General features: G+C 43.3%; 1 protein-coding gene across 1 annotated transcript; it reads left to right on the top strand.

The window, feature by feature from the left end:
• The first annotated feature begins 12,509 nt into the window (after positions 1-12,509).
• LOC142172167 (uncharacterized) lies at positions 12,510-12,929 on the top strand. Its single transcript, XM_075235951.1, has one exon. The coding sequence runs from the start codon at positions 12,510-12,512 to the stop codon at positions 12,927-12,929; it is 420 nt and encodes a 139-aa protein (XP_075092052.1).
• The last annotated feature ends 8,333 nt before the right edge of the window (positions 12,930-21,262 follow it).

Genomic DNA, 21,262 nt, shown 5'->3' with positions numbered 1-21,262 from the left:
TCGTGAGGCTTCAACTGATGCGAAGCATAAGTGATCACTCTACCCTCTTGCATCAACACACACCCGATACCGATCCGAGAAGCATCATAATACACTGTTTAAGAACCGGAAGCTGATGGCAAAACTAGAACTGGATTTGTGGTCAAGGCATTCTTGAACTTTTGAAAGCTCTCCTCACACTCATCCGACCACCTGAAAGGAGCACCCTTTTGGGTTAATTTGGTCAAGGGCGATGCAAAAGACGAGAACCCTCCATAATGCGATGCTAATAACCGACCAAGCCGAGAAAGCTCCGAATCTCCGTAGCTGAAGACGGCTTGGGCCAACTCTGAATCGCCTCTATCTTCTTCGAATCCACCTGAATACCCTCACTAGATACCACGTATCCCAAGAATGCCACTGAGCTGAGCCAAAACTCACACTTGGAGAACTTGGCATAAAGCTTCTCCTCCCTCAACCACTGCAACACAATCCTCAAATGCTGGGCATGCTCCTCCTGGCTACGAGAGTAACCAGGATATCATCAATGAACACTATAACAAACGAGTCGAGATAAGGCTGAAACACATTGTTCATCAGATGCATGAATGCTGTTGGGGTGCTGGTCAGCCCAAAAGACATCACAAGGAACTCATAATGACCGTAACGGGTCCTGAAGGCTCTCTTTAGAATATCCGAGTCCCGAATCTTCAACTGGTGATACCCAGACCTCAAATCAATCTTGGAGAACACTCTCGCTCCCTAAAGGTGGTCAAACAGATCATCAATACACGGCAAAGGATACTTGTTCTTGATTATAACTTTGTTCAACTGCCTATAATCAATGCACATCCTCATAGAGCCATCCTTCTCTTCACAAACAGAACTGGTGCACCCCAAAGCAACACGCTAGGCCGAATAAACCCCTTATCAAAGAGTTCCTAAAGTTGCTCTTTTAATTCCTTCAAATCATTTGGTTTCATATGATATGGTGGAATAGAAATGGGCTGAGTGCCCGGCACCAAGTCAATACCAAAGTCAATATCCTTGTCGAGCGGTATGCCCTGCAAGTCTGCAAGAAATACGTACGGAAACTCCCACACCACCGGAACAAAATCAATAGTGGGAGCATCGGCACTAACATCCCTCACAAAGGCCAGATAAGATAAACAACCATCCGCTGAGCCTTCAAGTATGAAATCACTCTACCGGGAACATAGTCTAGAGTACCTCCCCACTCAATCCTGGGCAACCCCAGCATCGCCAAGTCACAGTCATAGCGTGACAATCTAGAACAGCATGACATGGAGTCAACCAATCCATACCCAATATCACGTAAAAATCAACCATACTAAGCAACAAGAGATCAACTCTAGTCTCCAGACTCCCAATGGTCACTACACATGACTGATATACACGGTCCACAATAATAGTATCGCCCACCGTCGTAGAGACATGAACAGATGAAACTAAGAACTCACAGGGCATATCAAAATGATGAGCAAAATATGATGATACATATGAATAAGTGGAACTAGGGGAAAATAGTACAGAGGCCTTCATGTGGCAAACTGAGACAATACTTGTGATCATTGCGTCTGAAGCAACAGTATCTGGTCTGGCAAGAATAGCATAGAATTGGGTCTGACCGCCACCTGATCAGCCTCCCCCTCTAGGGTGACCTCTAGCTGACTGGGCCCCACCCCGAGCTGGCTGAGCGGGTGGTAAAGTAACGGGTGCTGAAGTCGTAGGCTGACTCCTCTGCTGAGCTGGACCTCCCGTAAGGCGGGGACAATACCTCTTGATGTGACCCATATCTCCACACTCGAAACAACCCCTCCCTGCGAATGGCGGTGGGGACTGGAGGGAGCCCCGAGCACCAGAATACCCACTAGAAGAACCCAGTGCCGATGAGCCATGAACTGAAGGTGTATGGGACGAACTCTGAGCTGGAAGGGCACTAAGAGATGCCTGGTCGTGATGTGTACTATATGAACCATGGCCAAATGATGCACCACAGTGAACTGGATAAGCCGCCTGAACATACCTATAAGGATGACCCCTGCCGTGGTGGAACTGACCTCTAGAAGGAACACCACTAAAACCTCCTGACCCTCGAGGCCTCTTGGCCTCCCTCTCAACCCGCTCCTAACTGCGGACCATCTCTATCTGTCGAGCAATGTTAACTACCTCATCAAAAGTAGCACCAGATACCCTCTCCCTAGTCATAAGCAACCGCAACTATATGTGAGGCCATCGATGAACCTCTTAATCCTCTCCCTATCAGTGGCAACCAGCCAAACTACGTGACAAGCCAATGCAGAAAACCTCATCTCGTACTACATCACAGACATGCCATCCTGACGAAGCTGCTCAAACTACCTGTGCAGATCCTCTCTATGAGACTACAGCACGAACTTCTCCAAGAAGAGAACGGAGAACTCCTACTATGTAAGTGGTGCTGCACCGACCAGCATGCGCCTCTTATAAGCCTCCCACCATCTGAAGGCAGCCCCAGAAAACTGAAAAGTAGTGAACGAGACCCCACTGGTCTCCAGAATACCCTATGTCTGAAGCATCCACTTGCACTTATCCAGAAAGCCCTGAGCATCCTCTGACTCAGCACCGCTAAATGATGGAGGTCGTAGCCTCCCAAATCTCTCAAGTCTCCCCTGCTCATCTTGGCTATATCGGGGACTACCGGGGCCTGAGCAACTGCAACCAGCTGGGCTGGTAGTGCTCCCGATATCTGAAGTCCCTGCACTACCTACTATAGAGTACGGGCAACAGGGATATGAGTACCTCCCCCAGCCTGAGAAGTGCCTGGTGCGGCCTGAGCCGAAAACACCTGAGCGAGGCCGGTGCAAACTATCAATATATGTGCTAGAGCCTCTTGAAGGCCTGGAAGCACAATGGGCATGGCTGGTGCCTGAGCTGGTCCCGCCGGCTCAACTATATCTGGAATCTGCTCTTGAGCTGGAGCAACTGGTAGGTTTGCATGTGCTGCCCTCACTGCTGTACGAGCTACACCCCTGCCTCTACCGCGACCTCGTCCTCTCATGGCCCTAGCTGGTGGTACTGATGGTTGTCCATCCTGTCCAATAGTACGTGTCCTAACCATCTGTGAGATAATAGAATAACAGAAGTTTAGTTACCGGAAATCAACAAATCCGCACGACAAGAATACAAGAATGTGAAATTTTCTAAGGGTTTGGCAGCTTCTCGAAGATAAGTACATACGTCTCCGTACCAATCCGTAAGACTCAACTAAACCTGCTCATGACTCGTGAGACCTATGTAACATAGGCTCTGATACCAACTTGTCACGACCCAAAACCAACCGTCGTGATGGCGCCAATCATGGAACTAGGCAAGCCAACTACTCAACCAGTTCAACCAAATAAAAGCATTGAAAATTAAATGGAAGCAATTATTATTTAAGAAAACCCTTTAAGACCCGAAATAAAACCACAACGCCATACAAATCTCTCCCAAAACTGGGGTGTCATCGAGTACATGAGCATTTATACCAGGATACAGCCTACTACAATGTCTGAGGAAATAAGAATTGAAATACAAATAAAGATAATGAAGGAGAGTCAAGTCCTGCGAACCCCCATGCAGCTACCTCCATAGTCTCCGAGATCTCGGCTCCTCACTCAGCAGCCGCCATATCAGAAACACTTGGATCTGCACATGAGCTGCAGGGTGTAGCGTGAGTACAACTAACTCAATAAGTAACAAAACCAAATTGTGGACTGAAAGTAGTGACGAACACAACCGGCACATTTCAATACAAAAATAACAGTGCAGAAACGTAGACATGCTTTCAAGTTCGATAAATATCTCAAAACGATAAAAATGGATCAAATCTGAATGATATGAAGAATATAACTCCTCTACTTCTACATGCTAATGCACATGTTGTATGTGATGTGCCATGCTGACAGCCTCATGTGCTCACACTCTCAAATGCTCAATCACTCGGTACTGTATATGGCCCATACGGCCCAGGGAAGATCCATCCTAGAATATATACATCACTGACCATCCTTCACCTAGTACCGAGTAGGGCCAATCCAGCCCACGGAGAAGATCCATCTCCAGGTATATATTGCTTCGGACAAGATTCATGTCCACGGAAGATCCATCCCACAATATAATCAATCACACTCACTGGGGGGTGTGCAGACTGCGGAGGGGCTCCTTCAGCATTATCATAAATCAGTATAACCGTTGCGGCGTGTAGCCTGATCCCATAAATATTACTCATAATCAGGCACTCGACCTCACTCAATCATCAATCTCTCCAGTCTCTCCCTCACGGGCTCATAATGTCATGATACTAGCACGAAAACAATAATATGATGTATCAGTAAATAACAACAGAGACTGAGATATGATACGAAATTAATGACTATGACTAAGTGCGAAATATTAATGAAATCAGTAAGACAAAAACAAGAAACGACCACTATGGGTCCCAATAGTACCGGCATAAATCCTAAACATGATATCTAGCATGAGTGACAGCTCAATTACTTTATCACATAATGAAAACATGGGTATCAACAAGATAGAACCACTAGACAGTGCCATGGAATCGACCAGATCACAATTCTCACGGTGTACGCGTGCACGCCCGTCACTTGGCATGTGCGTCACCTTAATACCAATCACATAACACATGAGTTCGGGGTTTCGTACCCTAAGAATCAAGTTTAGAAGTGTCACTTACCTCAATCCGAGCAAATCCCTACTCCAATACGCCTTTGCCTCGCAAATCATCCTCCAAAGGACTCGAATCTAGCCACAAACAATACAATACAATACAATACAATACAATACAATACGGGCTAAAAGAATCAATTCTACAAGAAATTACAAAGTTATAATTCAAAAATTCGAAATCGGCTCAAACCTGTCCCCGAGCCCATGTCTCGAAATCCAACAAAAGTCACAAAACCCGAAAACCCATTCGACCACGAGTCTAGCCATACCAAATTTATCAAAATCTAACACCAATTGGTCATTCAAATCCCCAAAATCAACTCTCCAAATCCCTAGCCTCAAACCCCCAAATTACACCTCAAAAACATACCATCTAGGTGGAAAATCAGTGGGGAAACATAACTATTGAAGAAAACTGAACACAAGGAATTTACCTCAAGAATCCCCTTGAAAGTCCTCTCAAAAACATCCAAAATCCGAGCTCAAAATGTTAGAAAATGAAGAGAATAGCGAACCTTTATGTTTATATGCTCTGCCTAGTCAAACCGCACTTGCGGTCCCAAAATCCGCTTCTGTGGTGGAAAGTCACTTAACTCACCTGGGCTCGCACCTGCTCTCCAGGTCTTGCACCTGCGGAGGCACTTCTGCGGCCCATGATCCGCTTCTACAGAAGTAACCTACGCCCCTCAACTCCTTAACACTCCGCTTATGCGCCCTCTTCGCTGCATCTGTGGCCTTGCAGGTGCGAAAAAGACCTCGCACCTGTGACCTCTGCCAAATCCTTCCTAGCCTGATTCTGCGGCACCCTTCCCGCTTCTGCAGGCTCGCACCTGCGATGCCCACTCCACAGGTGCGATTACACCAGCAGTCCTCAAAATTCAGCAACTCTTCAACTTCAAACCTTGATCCGCTAACCACCCGAAATCAACCCGAGGCCCCCGGGACCTCAACCAAACATACCAACAAGTGTTAAAACACGATACGAACTTAGTAGAACCATAAAATCACCTCAAACAACATCAAAAACACAAATCGCACATAGATTCAAGCCTAATGAACTTTGAAACTTCCAAACTCAACACACGACGCCGAAACCTTTCAAATCACGTCCGATTGACTCCACATTTTGCACACAAGTCACAAATTACACCACGAACCTACTCCAACTTCCTTAGTCGAAATCCGATGCCGATATAAAAAAGTCCACTCCCGGTCAAACTTTTCAAAATTCCAACTTTCGTCATTTCAAGCCTAATTCAACTACGGACCTCCAAATCACAATCCGGACGCGCTCCTAAGTCCAAAATCACCTAACGGAGCTAAAGGAACCATCAAAATTCAAATCCAATGTCGTTTACATATAAGTCAATATCCGGTCAATTTTTCCAACTTAAGCTTTCCATTATGAGAGTAAATGTCTCAATTCATTCCGAAATCTCTCCGGACCTGAACCAACTACCTCGATAAGTTATATAACAGCTATAAAGCATAAATGGAGCAGTAAATAGGAGAATGGGGTTACAACTCTCGAAACGACCATTCGGGTCATTACAGAAGCGTTTCGGCGCCTAATATTGAAAGTTGGTGCATTGAAGGTTTTCTAGTTCTTTGAATTTAGTTTAAATTTGGTTTTGGTGCTATTGATGTGCGTTTGAGATTTCAAACCTGGAATAGATCCGTATAGTCATTTATGACCTGTACACAAAATTTGGTGTCATCGCGATTCTTCTAAGTATGATTCGACGCGTTCGGAGCTAGTTAAAAAGTTTGAAGTTCATAAGTTGAGTCAATTTGGTTAAGGGGTGTGATTCTTTATTTCGATGTTGTTTTATGTGTTCTGAGGGTCCGAGGAGGTCCGTATTATGTTTACGTACTTGTTGGTGCAATTGGACGGGGTCCTGGTGTCACGACCCAAAATCCAATAAAGGTCGCGATGGCGCCTAACGCGTCGTCAAGCAAGCCAACGGTGATTGATCAACTTAATTACTCATTTTATTACTTTCAAAATCATAATATCCATTAATTAAATAGTATAAAATAGAATTTACATGGTAAAATGATAATAATTACGTGAACGACAATAACAAACAACTAGTAGGAACCCAAAAAAACCGGTGTCACAAGAGCATGAGCATTAACTAGGAAATATAATAAAATACAACATCTGTCGGAAATACAAGTTAGACAGGAGAACATAAATAACCCTGATGGAGACTTTATATGATGCGGATCGTAACATGGAATACAGCTCATCGTAAATTCCCCGCAAATGTTGCACTTCTGTGCCCGGAAGACCACCAGAAACATATATATACCTGCACAATAAGTGCAGCAAGTGTAGCATGAGTACGTAAATTAACGTGTACCCAGTAAGTATCTAACCTAACCCCAAAGAAGTAGTGACGAGGGGTCGACATCGATACTTACTAGTGGTCCAATAAGACAGGTACAGTAAGAAGTAAATAAATATGGGGTAGAGCAGATAAACGGTATGAACAAATATAAATACGAGGTACAATCCTCCTCCGAACGGTAAACTCAAGCTCTCACTAAGCAGTTACCTCCTCAATTAGAGTATATATATAATGGGCCTCAAATATTACACACGATTTCATAAGAGTAATTTATAGAAATGCCGAGGCCTACGACCCGATCTCATCATAATATGTGCACTATCGAGGGTCGAACGGCACGATCCCATCTTAATATATGCACTGTCGAGGGTCGAACGGCATGAACCATAGATACATCTATTACATTGTGAGGCAAACGGCCCACTCCCATGCGAGTGTGATACATAATCCTGTCGAGGCGAATGGCCCAATCCCATCATAATGTGCGCACTGCCGAGGGTCGAATGGCACGAACCATATATGTATCTATTATACTGCCGAGGCGAACGGCCCAATTCCATTAGAATAAGAAGCTTTAACGGGTCCTTGACCCCATTCACGAATAAACGCACGAGTTATGAACTTTAAAGAAAACTTTTCGATGAAAACGCATAGCGCGGGAAAAATTCGTAAGAGGAGTATAATTATTTCGCAGCTAATCATAAAGACCGTCAACTCTCTACCATAGCAAGTCTATCACTTTGTGAAAGTCTAGTCTCAAGTAGTCATGTAAAAAAATAAAGGAATTTAATAGGCAAGGGACAATTCAAATAGTACAGTTATAGCATGGTGTGAACCTAAGTCTACCCGGACAATAACATGAATTTAGATACATACAGACTCCCGTTACCTCGTGCGTATGTAGCGCCCGCAACAAGTAGCACATATCAAATACATCACCTAGGGGTAGTTTCCCCTCACAGAGTTAGACAGAAGACTTACCTCGCTCCAAAGTTCCATAACCGGCTCCAACACCTCCAAACCGATGCCCGTCTCTCCAAAACTAGTCAAACAAATGTGCAAACCCATAAATATATACTCTTTACCCATATTTAATCAATTTATAATAATTCCCAACTCCGCTCGAAAAGTCAATAATGTCAACAATCGGGCCCACGTGCCCGAATTCTGAAACTTTTCGAAGATAATCATTACCCATAACATTATGAACTCAAATATATAATGTATTCCCAATTCCATGTCCAATTTCATGGTCAAAAATCCAAAATACCAAATTCTAGGTTTTTTACAAAATCCCCCAATTTCTACTAATTTCCATGTTAAAATTCCATATGTATTTATGAAATATAATCAAAAGAGGTTTACAAACACTTACCTCCAAGAGGTGGATGAAATAGCTTTCCAACATCGCCCCAAAGTCGGCTCCAAAAGAGAAAAATGAAATGAAATGAGCAAATCCCGCATTGGCTAGCATATATATTCTGCCCAGTCAATTTTGTGCATCTGCGGAACTCCCTGCACTTCTGCGGCTCCGCTTCTGCGGAAGCTACCTCGCAGATGCGGCTTCCCCCCAAGATGCCAGGTTTTCACTTCTGCGGGCCCTCAATTGCAGATGCGCATCCTTTTCTGCGGACTCCCTAGCTCAAGTAGCCTTCGGCACCTAGTCGCCCATGACCGCACCTGCGGCTCCACAGGTGTGCTACAACATCTGCACCTGCGATCTTCCAGCCCCAGACCACTTACGCATCTGTGCTCCTTCGCCCGCATCTATGCGCCCATGGGTGTGGTAAAGTTCTCGCACCTGCGAATCCAACCAACCCCAAACCCAACCATTTCTGCGACACCAGGGCCACTTCTGCGGTCTCGCACCTGCAACTCTTTCCACGCAGGTGCGATTGCACCAGATCACAGCTCCCTCAGCAATTCTTTCAAGCCCAAACTCGATCCGTTTCTAATCTGATTCGCACCCGAGGCCCCAGGACCCCGTCCAAAACTTCCAACACGTCCCAAGGCATGATACGGACTTAGTCGAAGCTTCAAATTACGTCAAACAGCATCAAAATTATGAATTGACGATCGAAACCTTTCTTTAAACTCTCAAACATTCAAACTTCGCTGAACGCATCTGAATCACACTTAAACTTTCCGTAATGATGCCAAACTTTATGCACAAGTCATAAATCAGTATACAAATCTAATCCAAGGCTCGAAAACTCAAACGGACATCGATAACAAAAAACTCCACTTCAAATAAAACATAAAAAATTCTTAAACTTTCAAAATGTAAACTTTCCATAATGAGCGTCGAAATGCTCCAGGGCGACCCGATACTCAACTCGAACATACGCCCATGTCCGAAATCATCATACAAACCTATTGAAACCTTCAAATCCCCATTCCAAGGTTGTTTACACAAAATTCAAACCTTATTCAACTCTTCCAATTTAAAGCTTCTGAATTTTGAATTTTCCATCCGAATCAACTCTGAATTTCCCAAAATTCAATTCCGACCACACGAACATGTCATAATACCTGAAGTAAAGCCATGCAATGCCTCAAACCATCAGACAACGCGCTAGAACTCAAGACGATTGGTCGGGTCATTACTCCCGGGTGGCTCGGGTGAATTTCGGACCACTCGTAGCTAAGTCAAAAAACATCTGCTATTTTTGTTTTGGTTTCCTTCTTTGTGAACTCGGAGAAGGAGTCGCGTTTGCGATGAAGGAATAGGGAAAGGTGGCATTTTTCCCTATTCGTTCGCGAGAGGGGGACCGCGATCGCTATGCCCTGGGCCACTGGACTTCACGTTCGCTCTCTAGCCTTTGCGTTCACAAAGTCTGTGGCTAAATGGGGAAGGGGGTCAGTTGATGGCCTTCGCTTTTACGTTGAGGTTGTCGCATTCACAATGAGTAAGCCAGCTAAGCCTTCGCGTTCGTGAGTCTGGTCTTGCGTTCACGAAGGACATTTTTCCTGGGCTTGGTATTTTGCCTTCGCGATCACGAGAGCCCTACCACGATCGCGAAGAAGGAATCACTAGGCAGTGTCTTTATTTAAAGACAGGACTTAGGCTTATTTTTCCCATTTCTCACTTGTGTGGTCAAAATTTGGATCTTGTTGGAGAGGGGTTTTCATCAAGTATTGTAAGGTGAGTAATTTATACATAATGTAAGTCAAATACATAGATTATGGGTAGGTTTTAATGGGTAAAATGTGAAAATTTTAGGAGTTGTTGAAAAACCTAAGTTTTGATAAATATTGGGATTAGACTACGAAAATGATTATGGAATTGAGTAGACATTATATATTTGTATCCGTGAGGTTAAGGGTAACATTTATTTGTGAACATTTCCGGAATCCAGGTGCGTGGGCCGGAGGATGAATTTTAGGAACCTTTCAAATTGGGTGGGTAATTACTCTGGTGGTTAAATTATGAACTTTTGAGCACTTATTGATTAGTTCATATGACTTTTGATTAGCTTCGGATTGCTCGGCATTGTTTGGGGAGCTCTAGCAAAGTTAAAGAGCTGGTTAGTGGACTTGAAAGCGAGGTAAGTCTCTTGCCTAATCTTATAAGAGAGAACTTATCCCCTTAGGTGTATTAATTATTGTGTGCTACTTGTTGTGGGGATATGTACGCATGAGGTGACGAGAGTCCGTACGTAGCTATATTCAAGATATGTCCGGATAAACTTAGATTCACATCATGCCTTTAATTATGCTATTTGTACCTATCTTATGTATTAATTTTCTTGATTATGACTGAGATTGAGGATTTGAATAAAGATACTGACTTAGCCTCTTACTTTGAAAAAAATAATAAATATTTGATAAACTATGGATCTTTTTCTTCTCAACTTGCATGTTCTTCCACGAGCAAGTTAAATTTATCTATTCTTATGGAATCGGGTCGTTCGCCTCAGCAGTGTAATAAATTACTCTTATAGGATCGGGTTGATCGCCTCGGTAGTGTAATAAATTACTCTTATGGGATCGGGTCATTCGCCTCGGTAGTACTGAGTACTACCATTCTTATGGGATCGGGTTGTTCACCTCGGCAGCTTCGTGCTTAATATTTGAGACTGGATTTGGTTTGGTAACAGTTGAGTTAGCGCCTTCAAGGTCGGTATGACATGTTTAGTGATTTGTTATAGGCTCATGTGTGGAATTACTGTAATTACTTGTATTTGCTTCGTTGTTACTTGTTGTACACTTACCATGTCTACTTTATGTATTTTTATTATTGTTTGACCTAGTGTAAGTATCAAGTCGACCCCTTGTGACTACTTCTTCGAGGTTAGACTAGATACTTACTAGGTACGTGTTGTTTTTCGTACTCACGCTACACTTCTGCACTAAATGTGCAGATACTGAGAAAGGTACTACCAGTGGTCACATGGGCACGTAGTCACTCTTCTACAGAGACTTAGTGGTGAGCTGCTTGCCTTGCTTTGATCTGCAACACCGAAGTCTCTCTATACCTTGTTTGTTATTTCTATCTATTACCTTTCAGACAATAGTTTATTAGTTTTGTATATTCTCTAGACTGCTAATGCACTTGTGGCACCAGATTTTGGGGACTTTTAGCATTTATGTACTTATCATTATTTTCACTACAATTGATGCATTTCTCTCGATGGTAATTTGTAGAGAAAAGAGTATGTATGGCTGCATGAGATCTTACTTATTTTGTTCTTTTAAAAAAATGAAACTTTTGTTTTAAAAGTTAAAAAGGGGTAATTAAATTGTAGGTTTACTTGTAGGCTTTCCTAACAGCAGTGTTAGGTGACATCGCAACCTATCACGGGTTTTAGGTCGTGACATCTTGGTATCAGAGCTTTAGGTTAACATAGGTCTCACGAGTCATGAACGGGCCTAGTAGAGTCTTGCAGATCGGTGCGGAGACGTCCGTACCTATCTTCGAGAGGCTACAGGGTGTTAGGAAACCTCTTTTTCTTTATCTCATATTGTGCAGATGATATTATGCTAAGTATCTTTCTATTGATCTCTCAGAGATGGTGATAATGTGCGCGGCAGATATATTTCGGGCAATAGAGGAGTTTCTCCCCCCATTGCTAGAAGACGAGGCAGAGGCCGGGGGAGGGCTCCAGCTCCTGTCAGAGTATGAGGGCATCCTAGGGTCTCTCCCATTGTACCACCAGTGGATCCAATGGAGGATCCTGTTATTGAGGAGCAGGATGAGGTGCCTGCAGCCAAGCCAGCCACGACAGATTTCATGACTGCACCGGTATTTTAGGAGGTCATGCGTTGTATGGTGGGTTCATGGACTCAATGATGTAGGCTAGTTTAATTCCAGCGGACCCATCCATATCTCAAGCGAGAGGGGAAGCACAGACCCCTACCGCTCAGGCTCTAGGGCACACTGTTGCCATTTATTAGACCCCAGGTGTACTACCTGCTTTCGGGGCCCAGACAATTGCAGTGGATATGCCAGAGTCTGTTGATCAGCAGAAGTGGCTGGACAGATGGAGTAGGCTTCTCCCCCCTAACTTTGGGGGTAAGCGGTCAGAGGACCCCCATGATTTCATTGACCGGTGGAAGGATAGGCTACGGAACATGGGGATATTGGAGTCTAACGGGGTGGACTTCACCACCTTTCAGCCTGAGGACAAGGCCCACATATGGTGGCAGGCTTACCTCCTTAGCAGGCTAACAGGTTCACCTCCCTTGACTTGGGATAAGTTTACACATTTGTTCTTGGAGAAATACATTCCACCTTCGGAGAGACAGGAGCTTCCGGGTCAGTTTGAGCGACTCTGTGAGGGTCATATGTTTGTGACCGACTATGAGGCAAGATTTACTAACTTGTCTCGCCATGCATCTATTATACTCCCCATAGATGCATAGAGGGTGTTGAGGTTCATTACAGGTCTGCACCCTGAGATTCAGGTTTCTATGGCCCGTGAGGCAGAGATGGGGACTCCCTTTCATCAGGTTATGTATATAGCTCAAAGGATTGAGCATATTTGCAACTGCAGTGGAGAGGTTGCACCGAGGGACAAGCAGCCCGGTAGCTTGGTGGATTTAGTGGTGCCCCACCTGGTGGCAGAGGTCAGTTCATGAGGGGCCAGTCTAGCAGGCCCATGCAGTTAGCACCACCGCTTGCTCGGAGAGCTCCAGCACGACCTTATTTCAGTGCTATCCCAGAGAGTACTTACCGTCCATCGGCTATTCAGGGTTTCTCCAGTAGGTATTCAGGCCATCGGGGTCGGACTTCAAGTCAGCAGTCCACTACTCCGAGGGGTTGTTTCAAGTGCGAGGAGTTTGGCCACGTGAAGAGATTTTGTCCCATTGGCCCATGATTACCACACTATCTACCACACCACCCGTCTGCCCGGCCAGAGGCGGAGGGCAGGTGGGTAGCGCTTGCCCTAGAGGAGGAGGCCAGTTAGGTGGTGCTCCGGCTAGATTCTATGCTTTCCCTGCCAGGCTAGAGGCAGTCGCCTCCAATGCAATGATCACAGGTACTATTTCTATCTGCCGTAGGGATGCCTTGGTAATATTTGATCCAGGGTCTAAATCCCTATGTTTCTTCTCTATTTGCTACTTATCTGGATGTATCTTGCAAGTCTTTGGTTATTCATATATACATTTCCACGCCAGTGGGTGATTCTTCTAATATGGATGGGGTCTACCGGTCCTGTGTGGTGACTTTTCGAGGTTATCCTGAGCGTGGATTTGTTGTCACCGTACCATTCCATTCTTGATTGCTATGACAAGATTGTTACCTTAACAATGCCTGAGCTTCCTAAATTATAGTGGAGGGGTTCGTCTGTTGGTACTTCCAGCCGGGTTATTTCTTTCTTAAAGGCTCGACATATGGTCAAGAAGGGTTGTTTGGCCTATTTGGCCTTTGTTTGGGATACTACTACAGAGACGCCCGCGTTGGATTCAGTGGCGGTGGTACGAGAGTTTTAGGAGTTGCTTGAGAATGGGTTCATCAGACCTAGTGTGTCCTATTATTTGTGAAGAAGGGGGATGGGAGTATACGGATGTGCATTGATTACTTCCAGTTGAACAAAGTCACCAACATGAATAAGTACTTATTGGCACACATTGATGACTTGTTTGACTAGTTACAGGGTGCCAGGGTGTTCTTTAAGATCGACTTGAGATTCGGGTATCATCAGCTAAAGATTTGTGCTTCGGATGTACCGAAGACGGCTTTCCGAACCGGGTATGGGCACTATGAGTTTTTAGTGATGTCATTCGGCTTGACCAACACTCCGGTGGCATTTATGGATTTGATAAATCAGGTGTTCAGGCCTTATCTTGACTCATTTTTCATTGTCCTCATAGATGACATATTGATCTACATGCATAGTATGGGGGAGCACGAGCAGCATTTGAGGTTAGTGCCTTAGACCTTACGGGAACAGAAGTTATATGCTTAGTCCTCTAAGTGCGAGTTTTGGTTGGATTCTGTGGCTTTCTTGGGGCATGCTGTATCACATGAGGGTATTAAGGTGGGTCCCAGGAAGATCGAGGCAGTCCAGAGTTGGCCTCGTCCTACCACAGCGACCGAGATAAGGAGTTTCTTGGGGTTAGCAGGTTATTATTGTTGGTTTGTAGAGGGTTTCTTGTCTATTGTAGAGCCTTTGACTAGATTGACCCAGAAGGGTGCTTCGTTCAGATGGCCCGATGATTGCGAAATGAGCTTTCATAAGCTCCAGACCTCTTTGACTACAGCACTGGTGTTAGTGTTGCCCTCCGGTTCAGGGATGTATACCGTGTATTTCAATGCTTCACGCGTTGGCTTGGGTTGTGTATTGATGTAGGAGGGGCGAGTTATTGTATATGCTTCATGTCAACTGAAGCCCCACGAGAATAATTACCCCGTACATGATTTGGAGTTGGTCACGATAGTTAATGCTCTCTAGATCTTGAGGCATTATCTTTACGGAGTGTCCTATGAGATTTACCCCGATCATCATAGATTGTAGCATTTGTTTAAGCAAAGGGACCTTAATTTGAGATAGCCCATGTGGCTTAGGTTGCTGAAGGACTATGATATACCCATCCTTTACCATCTGGGCAAGGTGAATGTGGTTGCGGATGCCTTGAGCAGAAAGGCCGAGACTATGGGTAGTTTGGCATTCATTTCGGCGGAGAGGCCATTGGCTTTGGACATTCAGTCATTACCTAAAAGACTTGTGATGTTGGATATTTCATAGCCCAATCGAGTTCTTGCATGTGTTGTGACTCAGTATTCATTACTTGAGCGGATCAAGGCTCGTCAGTACGATGATCTGCACTTGTTGGTTCTTAGAAAGATAGTACTACAGTGCGGTGCCAATGAGGTTACTATCGGTGAGGATGGTGTACTGCGACTCCAGGGTCACCAATGTGTTTCTAATGTGGATGGCTTGAGGGAGAAAATTCTAGATGAGGCACATAGTTCTCGGTATTCTATTCATCCAGGTGCTACGAAGATGTATCATGGCATGAGGCAGCATTAATGGTGGCGGCGGATGAAGAAGGACATAGCTGAGTATGTAGCAAGATGTCTAAATTGCCAGCAGGTTAAGTATGAGCACCAGAGGTCGGGTGGCCTACTCCAGCAGATGGTTATACTAGAGTGGAAGTGGGAGCGCATTACTATAGACTTTGTATTTGGGTTGTCGCGGACGTTGAGGATGTTTGATGTCATTTGGGTCATTGTCGACAGGCTGACCAAGTCGGCACACTTTATTCCGGTGGAGACTACTTACTCTTCAAAGAGATTGGCCCAGATTTACATTCAGGATATTGTCTGATTGCATGGTGTGCCTATTTCCATCATTTCAGATATAGGCCCTCAGTTCACTTTGCATTTTTGGAGAGCAGTACAGAGCGAATTGGGTACCCGAGTAGAGCTCAGCACGGCCTTTCATCCGCAGACCGACGGGCAGTCGGAGCGGACAGTTCATATTCTAGAGGACATGCTCATGGCATGTGTTATTGACGTAGGTGCACAGTGGGATAGATTCTTGACATTGGCCGAGATTTCTTATAACAACAGTTATCAGTCCAGCATCAAGATGGCTCCATTTGAGGCCTTATATGGTCGGCGATATCGTTCGTCCATCGGATGGTTTGAGGTTGGTGAGGCTAGGTTATATGGAACGGATTTAGTAAAGGATTCCATAGAGAAGGTAAAGTTGATTCAGGGGGCGACTTCACATAGCATATTCCAGACAGAAGAGTTACACAGATTAGAAGGCACGCGATTTATCATTTATGGTGGGCGAGAAGGTTTTCTTGAAAGTCTCACTGATGAAGGGTATCATGAGGTTTGGAAAGAATGGCAAGCTGAGTCCAAGGTTTATTGGCCCATTTGAGGTGTTGAGGCGAGTTGGGGAGGTTGCTTACGAGCTTGCCTAGCCTCCCAGTCTATTGGAAGGTCATCCAGTCTTCCATGTGTCTATGCTCCGGAAGTACCATGCCGACATGTCGCATGTGTTAGATTATAGCACGGTTCAGCTAGATGAGAGTTTGGGTTATGAGGAGGAGCCAGTTGCTATTGTAGACAGGCAGGTTCGCCAGTTGAGGTCAAGAAGATTTTAACGGTAAAGGTACAATGGAGGGTTCAACTAGTCGAGGAGGGGACTTGGGAGGCCGAGGAGGACATGCAGAGCAAATATCCACAATTATTCAGCACTCCAGGTATGATTCTAGACCCGTTCGAGGACAAACATTTGTTTAAGGGGTGTAGAATGTAACAACCCGACCAGTCATTTTGCTTTCTAGATCCTCGTTCCCCTAATTAAGACTCCCATAAAGTGCTTTTACTGTTTTATGAATTGCGGGGATGGTTGGTTTAGGTTTGGAATGGTTCCGGTTGGCATCGGAACACTTAGTTCCTTAATAGTGGCCTAAGATGCCCCAGTTTGACTTGAGTCAACATTTTGAGTAAACGACCTCAAAATTAGAATTTGATGGTTCCAATAGGTTCGTATGATGATTTTCGACTTACGCGTATGTTCAAATCGAGTTTCGAGTAATCCGGGAGCATTTCGGAGCCTAATGTTGAAAGTTGACGCATTGAAGGTTTTTTAGTTCTTTGAATTTGGTTTGAAGTAGGTTTGGGTGTTATCAAGGTTCGTTTGAGATTCCGAGCCCGGAATAGATCCGTATAGTTATTTATGACTTGTACGCAAAATTTGGTGTCATTCCGAGTGGTCTAAGTATTATTCGACGCGTTCAGAGCTAGTTGAAAAGTTTGATGTTCATAAGTTGATTCAATTTGGTTTTGGGATGGGACTCTTAGATTCGCTATTGTTTTATATGTTCCAAGGGTTCGAACATGTCTGTATTATATTTACGGACTTGTTGGTGCAATTGGACGGGGTCCCGGGTAGCTCGGGTGAATTTCGGACCACCCAAAACTAAGTCAAAAAGAATTGTTGTTGTTGTTCTAGTTTCCTTCTTCGCGAACACGTAGAAGGAGTCGCGTTTGCGATGAAGGAAAAGGGTTGGGTTGCATTTTTTCCTACACGTTCACGAGAAGGGGAACGCAATCGCGATACCCTAAGCTACTGGCCTTCATGTCGTGCTCTGGCCTTCGCGTTTGTGTTGAGGCCGTCGCATTCACGATGAGCAGGTCAGCTAAGCCTTCGCGTTCGCGAGTTTGGTCTAGCGTTCGTGAAGAGCATTTTTTTCTAGGCATGGCATTTTGCATTGACGATCACGAGAGCCCTATCGCGATCTCGAAGAAGGAATCATTGGGCAGTGGCTTGATTTAAAGACGGGACTTAGGCTTATTTTTCCCATTTCTCACTTGTGTGGTCCGAATTTGGAGCTTCTTGGAGAGGGATTTTCATAAATCATTGTAAGGTGAGTAATTTATACCTGATGTAAGTTAAATACATAGATTATGGGTAGATTTTTACGGGTAAAATGTGAAAATATTAGTAGTTGCTGAAAAAACTAGTTTTTGATATAAAAAGAAAATGGGATTAGACCACGAAAATTATTATGGAATTGAGTAAAAATTATATATTTGTATTTGTGAGGTTATGGGTAACATTTATTTGCAAAAGATTTCGGAATCCGGACTCGTGGGCTCGGGGATTAATTTTGGGAACCTTCCAAATTGGGTGGTGAATTACTCTAGTGGTTAAATTATGAACTCTTGATCACTTATTTATTAGTTTATACGACTTTTGGTTAGTTTCGGAATCTTTGACGTCGTTTGAGGAGTTCTAGTGAGGTTGAAGAGCCGAATTGAGGACTTGGAATCGAGGTAAGTCTCTTGCCTAACCTTGTAAGAGGGAACTTATCCCCTTAGGTGTATTAATTGTTGTGTGCTACTTGTTGTGGGGAGCTACGTACGCACGAGGTGACGAGAGTCCGTACGTACCTATATGCATGATATTTCCGGGTAGACTTAGATTCACAACATGCCTTTAATTGTGCTATTTGTAACTATCCTATGTATTAATTTTCTTGATTATGACTGAGATTGAGGATTTGAATAGAGATACCGACTTAGCCTCTTACTTTGGAAAAATTGGGAAATATTTGATAAATTATGGATCCTTGTCTTCTTTACTCGCATGTGCTTCCACGAGCGCGGTAAATTTGTCTACTCTTATCGAGTCATTCGCCTCGGCATTCTAATAAATTACTCTTATGGAATCGAATCGTTCACCTCGGCAGTGTAATAAATTACTCTTATGGAATCGGGACGATTGCCTCAGCAGTATAATAAACTACTCTTACGGGATCGGGTCATTCGCCTCGGCAGTACTGAGTACCATTATTCTTATGGGATCGGGCCGTTCGCCTCGGCAGCTTCGTGCTTAATATTTGAGACTGAATTTGTTTTGATAACAGTTGAGTTAGCGCCTTCAAGGCATGTTATGACATGTTTAGTGATTTGATATAGGCTCATGTGTTGAATTACTGTAATTACTTTTTATTGCTCCGTTGCTACTTGTTGTACACTCACCATGTTTACGTTATGTATTTTTATTACTGTTTGACCAGTAGTGAGTGTCAAGTCGACCCTTCGTCGCTACTTCTTCGAGGTTAGACTAGATACTTATTAGGTACGCATTATTTTTCATACTCATGCAACACTTCAGCACTGAATCTGCAGGTATTGAGACAGGTACTACCAATGGTCATACGGGCGTGTAGCCGCACTTCTACGGAGACTTAGTGGTGAGTTGCTTGCCTTGATTCGATCTGCAGCACCGGAGTCTCCCTCTACCTTGTTTATTATTTCTGTCTATTACTGTTCAGACAATAGTTGTATTAGTTTGTATATTCTCTAGATTGCTCATGCACTTGTGGTACCGGATTTGGGGGGATTTTAGCATTTATGTACTGTTGTACTTATCATTACTATAATTACAGATGATGTATTTCTCACGCTGGTATTTTGTTGAGAAAAGAGTGTACGGTTGCATGAGATCTTACTTATTTCGTTCTTTTAAAAAAAGATAACTTTTGTTTTAAAAGCTAAAAAGGGGTAATTAAATAGGTTCACTTGTGGGCTTGCCTAACAGCGGCGTTAGGTGCCATCGCGGCCTATCACGGCTTTCAGGTCGTGACATACATATATGTATATAATATTTAATTGATTTAACATCACAAATTGAGTATACACACACACACACACACACACACACATAAATATATATATATATATATATATATATATATATATATATATATATATATATATATATATATATGTGTGTGTGTGTGTGTGTGTGTGTGTGTGTGTGTGTGTGTGTGTGTTAAGGATTTATATACATATATATGTGTGTGTATATATATATATAAAATATTACAATTTAGGATGTCAAATATATGTAAATTAGAGATAACAATAATCTATAAACGTTTGACCATGTTTGACCACTAATTTCGACCAATATCGGTCAGAAACTTCATCAAATGTTTTTGAAAAATTATACTTATGAAAAAATAAAACAGAACCTGGGCGGGAAAAAATTAATTCAGTATTCCGCCCGATATCGGTAGGAAATGAGGAGTTTATTTTATTTTAACATGTTTTCGTACATAATAAGCAAGTTTGACCAGCTTTTGGTCAAATATTGACCATATTCGGACCGAGTTCGGTCAAAAATGTAAAATGTGTCAGATGATACTGTATTTCGATATTATGGTACAACAGTTACCGACCGATAGTGGTCGGTATTGTATGGGCCAAAAATTAACATAGTTATGTTTAGACCATATCAGCATTAAGAGGGCTTTTGAGAGATTCCACATGTCATCAGTATGACTTCAAGAATAGGTGAATTCAAGATCGAAGTGATCTAACGAGAGATGAAGGGTTAGGTCGAGGAATCAACAGAGATCAAGATCGAGGACGAGCACTCTTCTTAAATGGAGTAGTAACGGCTAGTATTAGATAAGACTTTAAAGAGAATATTCATGTGAATATTCTCTGAATCTATACTATTACGGTTTTGTGGCATATGTCCCCTTATAAATAGAAAGAAACATAGTGATGGGGACATTGAACACTCATTTGTAAGACAACATATTGACATTCTCTGAGGATTCTTGCTTTATTATACACATACAAAATATACATTTTTCTTGAGATTCTGGTCTAACTTTTCTGCCACGATCCAAGGAGAACCCAAATTCAAAGGCTCATCAATCATTCATCATTATCAAAAGGAATACCAAAGAATCTCAAGCTTTTCGGGTGACTCGCATGCTTTTATTTACTTAAATGCCATTGGTTGCTATTTATTGTTATTTAATGCCATTTCCTTCATTTTTGGATCATTTAATATAACCATATTGCCACCATTTATTGCTACTTAGATAATACTCATGTTATCTTGCCTCAAAATCGGTTGAGACATCTTTTAGATATTAACATTCGCTAAGATTAAATTCACTTTATTAGTAAATTTAACTGTTTAAACCTATATCTGAATTTTGGGTCGAACAGTTTGGCGCAGACTGTGGGGATTTCTTAGCTAATCTTTTAGTTTCCATTAGATCTACAACTCACGTTATTTGCTAACCTAACAAGCCACAAAGTTTTTCTCCTTTCTGCACGTATAGAAATTTCCATGGAAGATAATCAAGGAAACGAAACTAGGGCAACGGGTGACGTCCCCAGTAATTTCACGAATGCTATCAATGAGAGCTACGAAACACTAGGCGACGATGTAACACCCACTGCCTCCCCCAGGTGCGAGAGA

The sequence above is a fragment of the Nicotiana tabacum genome, chromosome 17 (assembly GCF_000715075.1).
Source record: "Nicotiana tabacum cultivar K326 chromosome 17, ASM71507v2, whole genome shotgun sequence".
Classification (NCBI taxonomy): domain Eukaryota; kingdom Viridiplantae; phylum Streptophyta; class Magnoliopsida; order Solanales; family Solanaceae; genus Nicotiana; species Nicotiana tabacum.
Note: the sequence above shows the minus strand (reverse complement) of the source record. Positions and strands in the feature narration are given on the sequence as shown.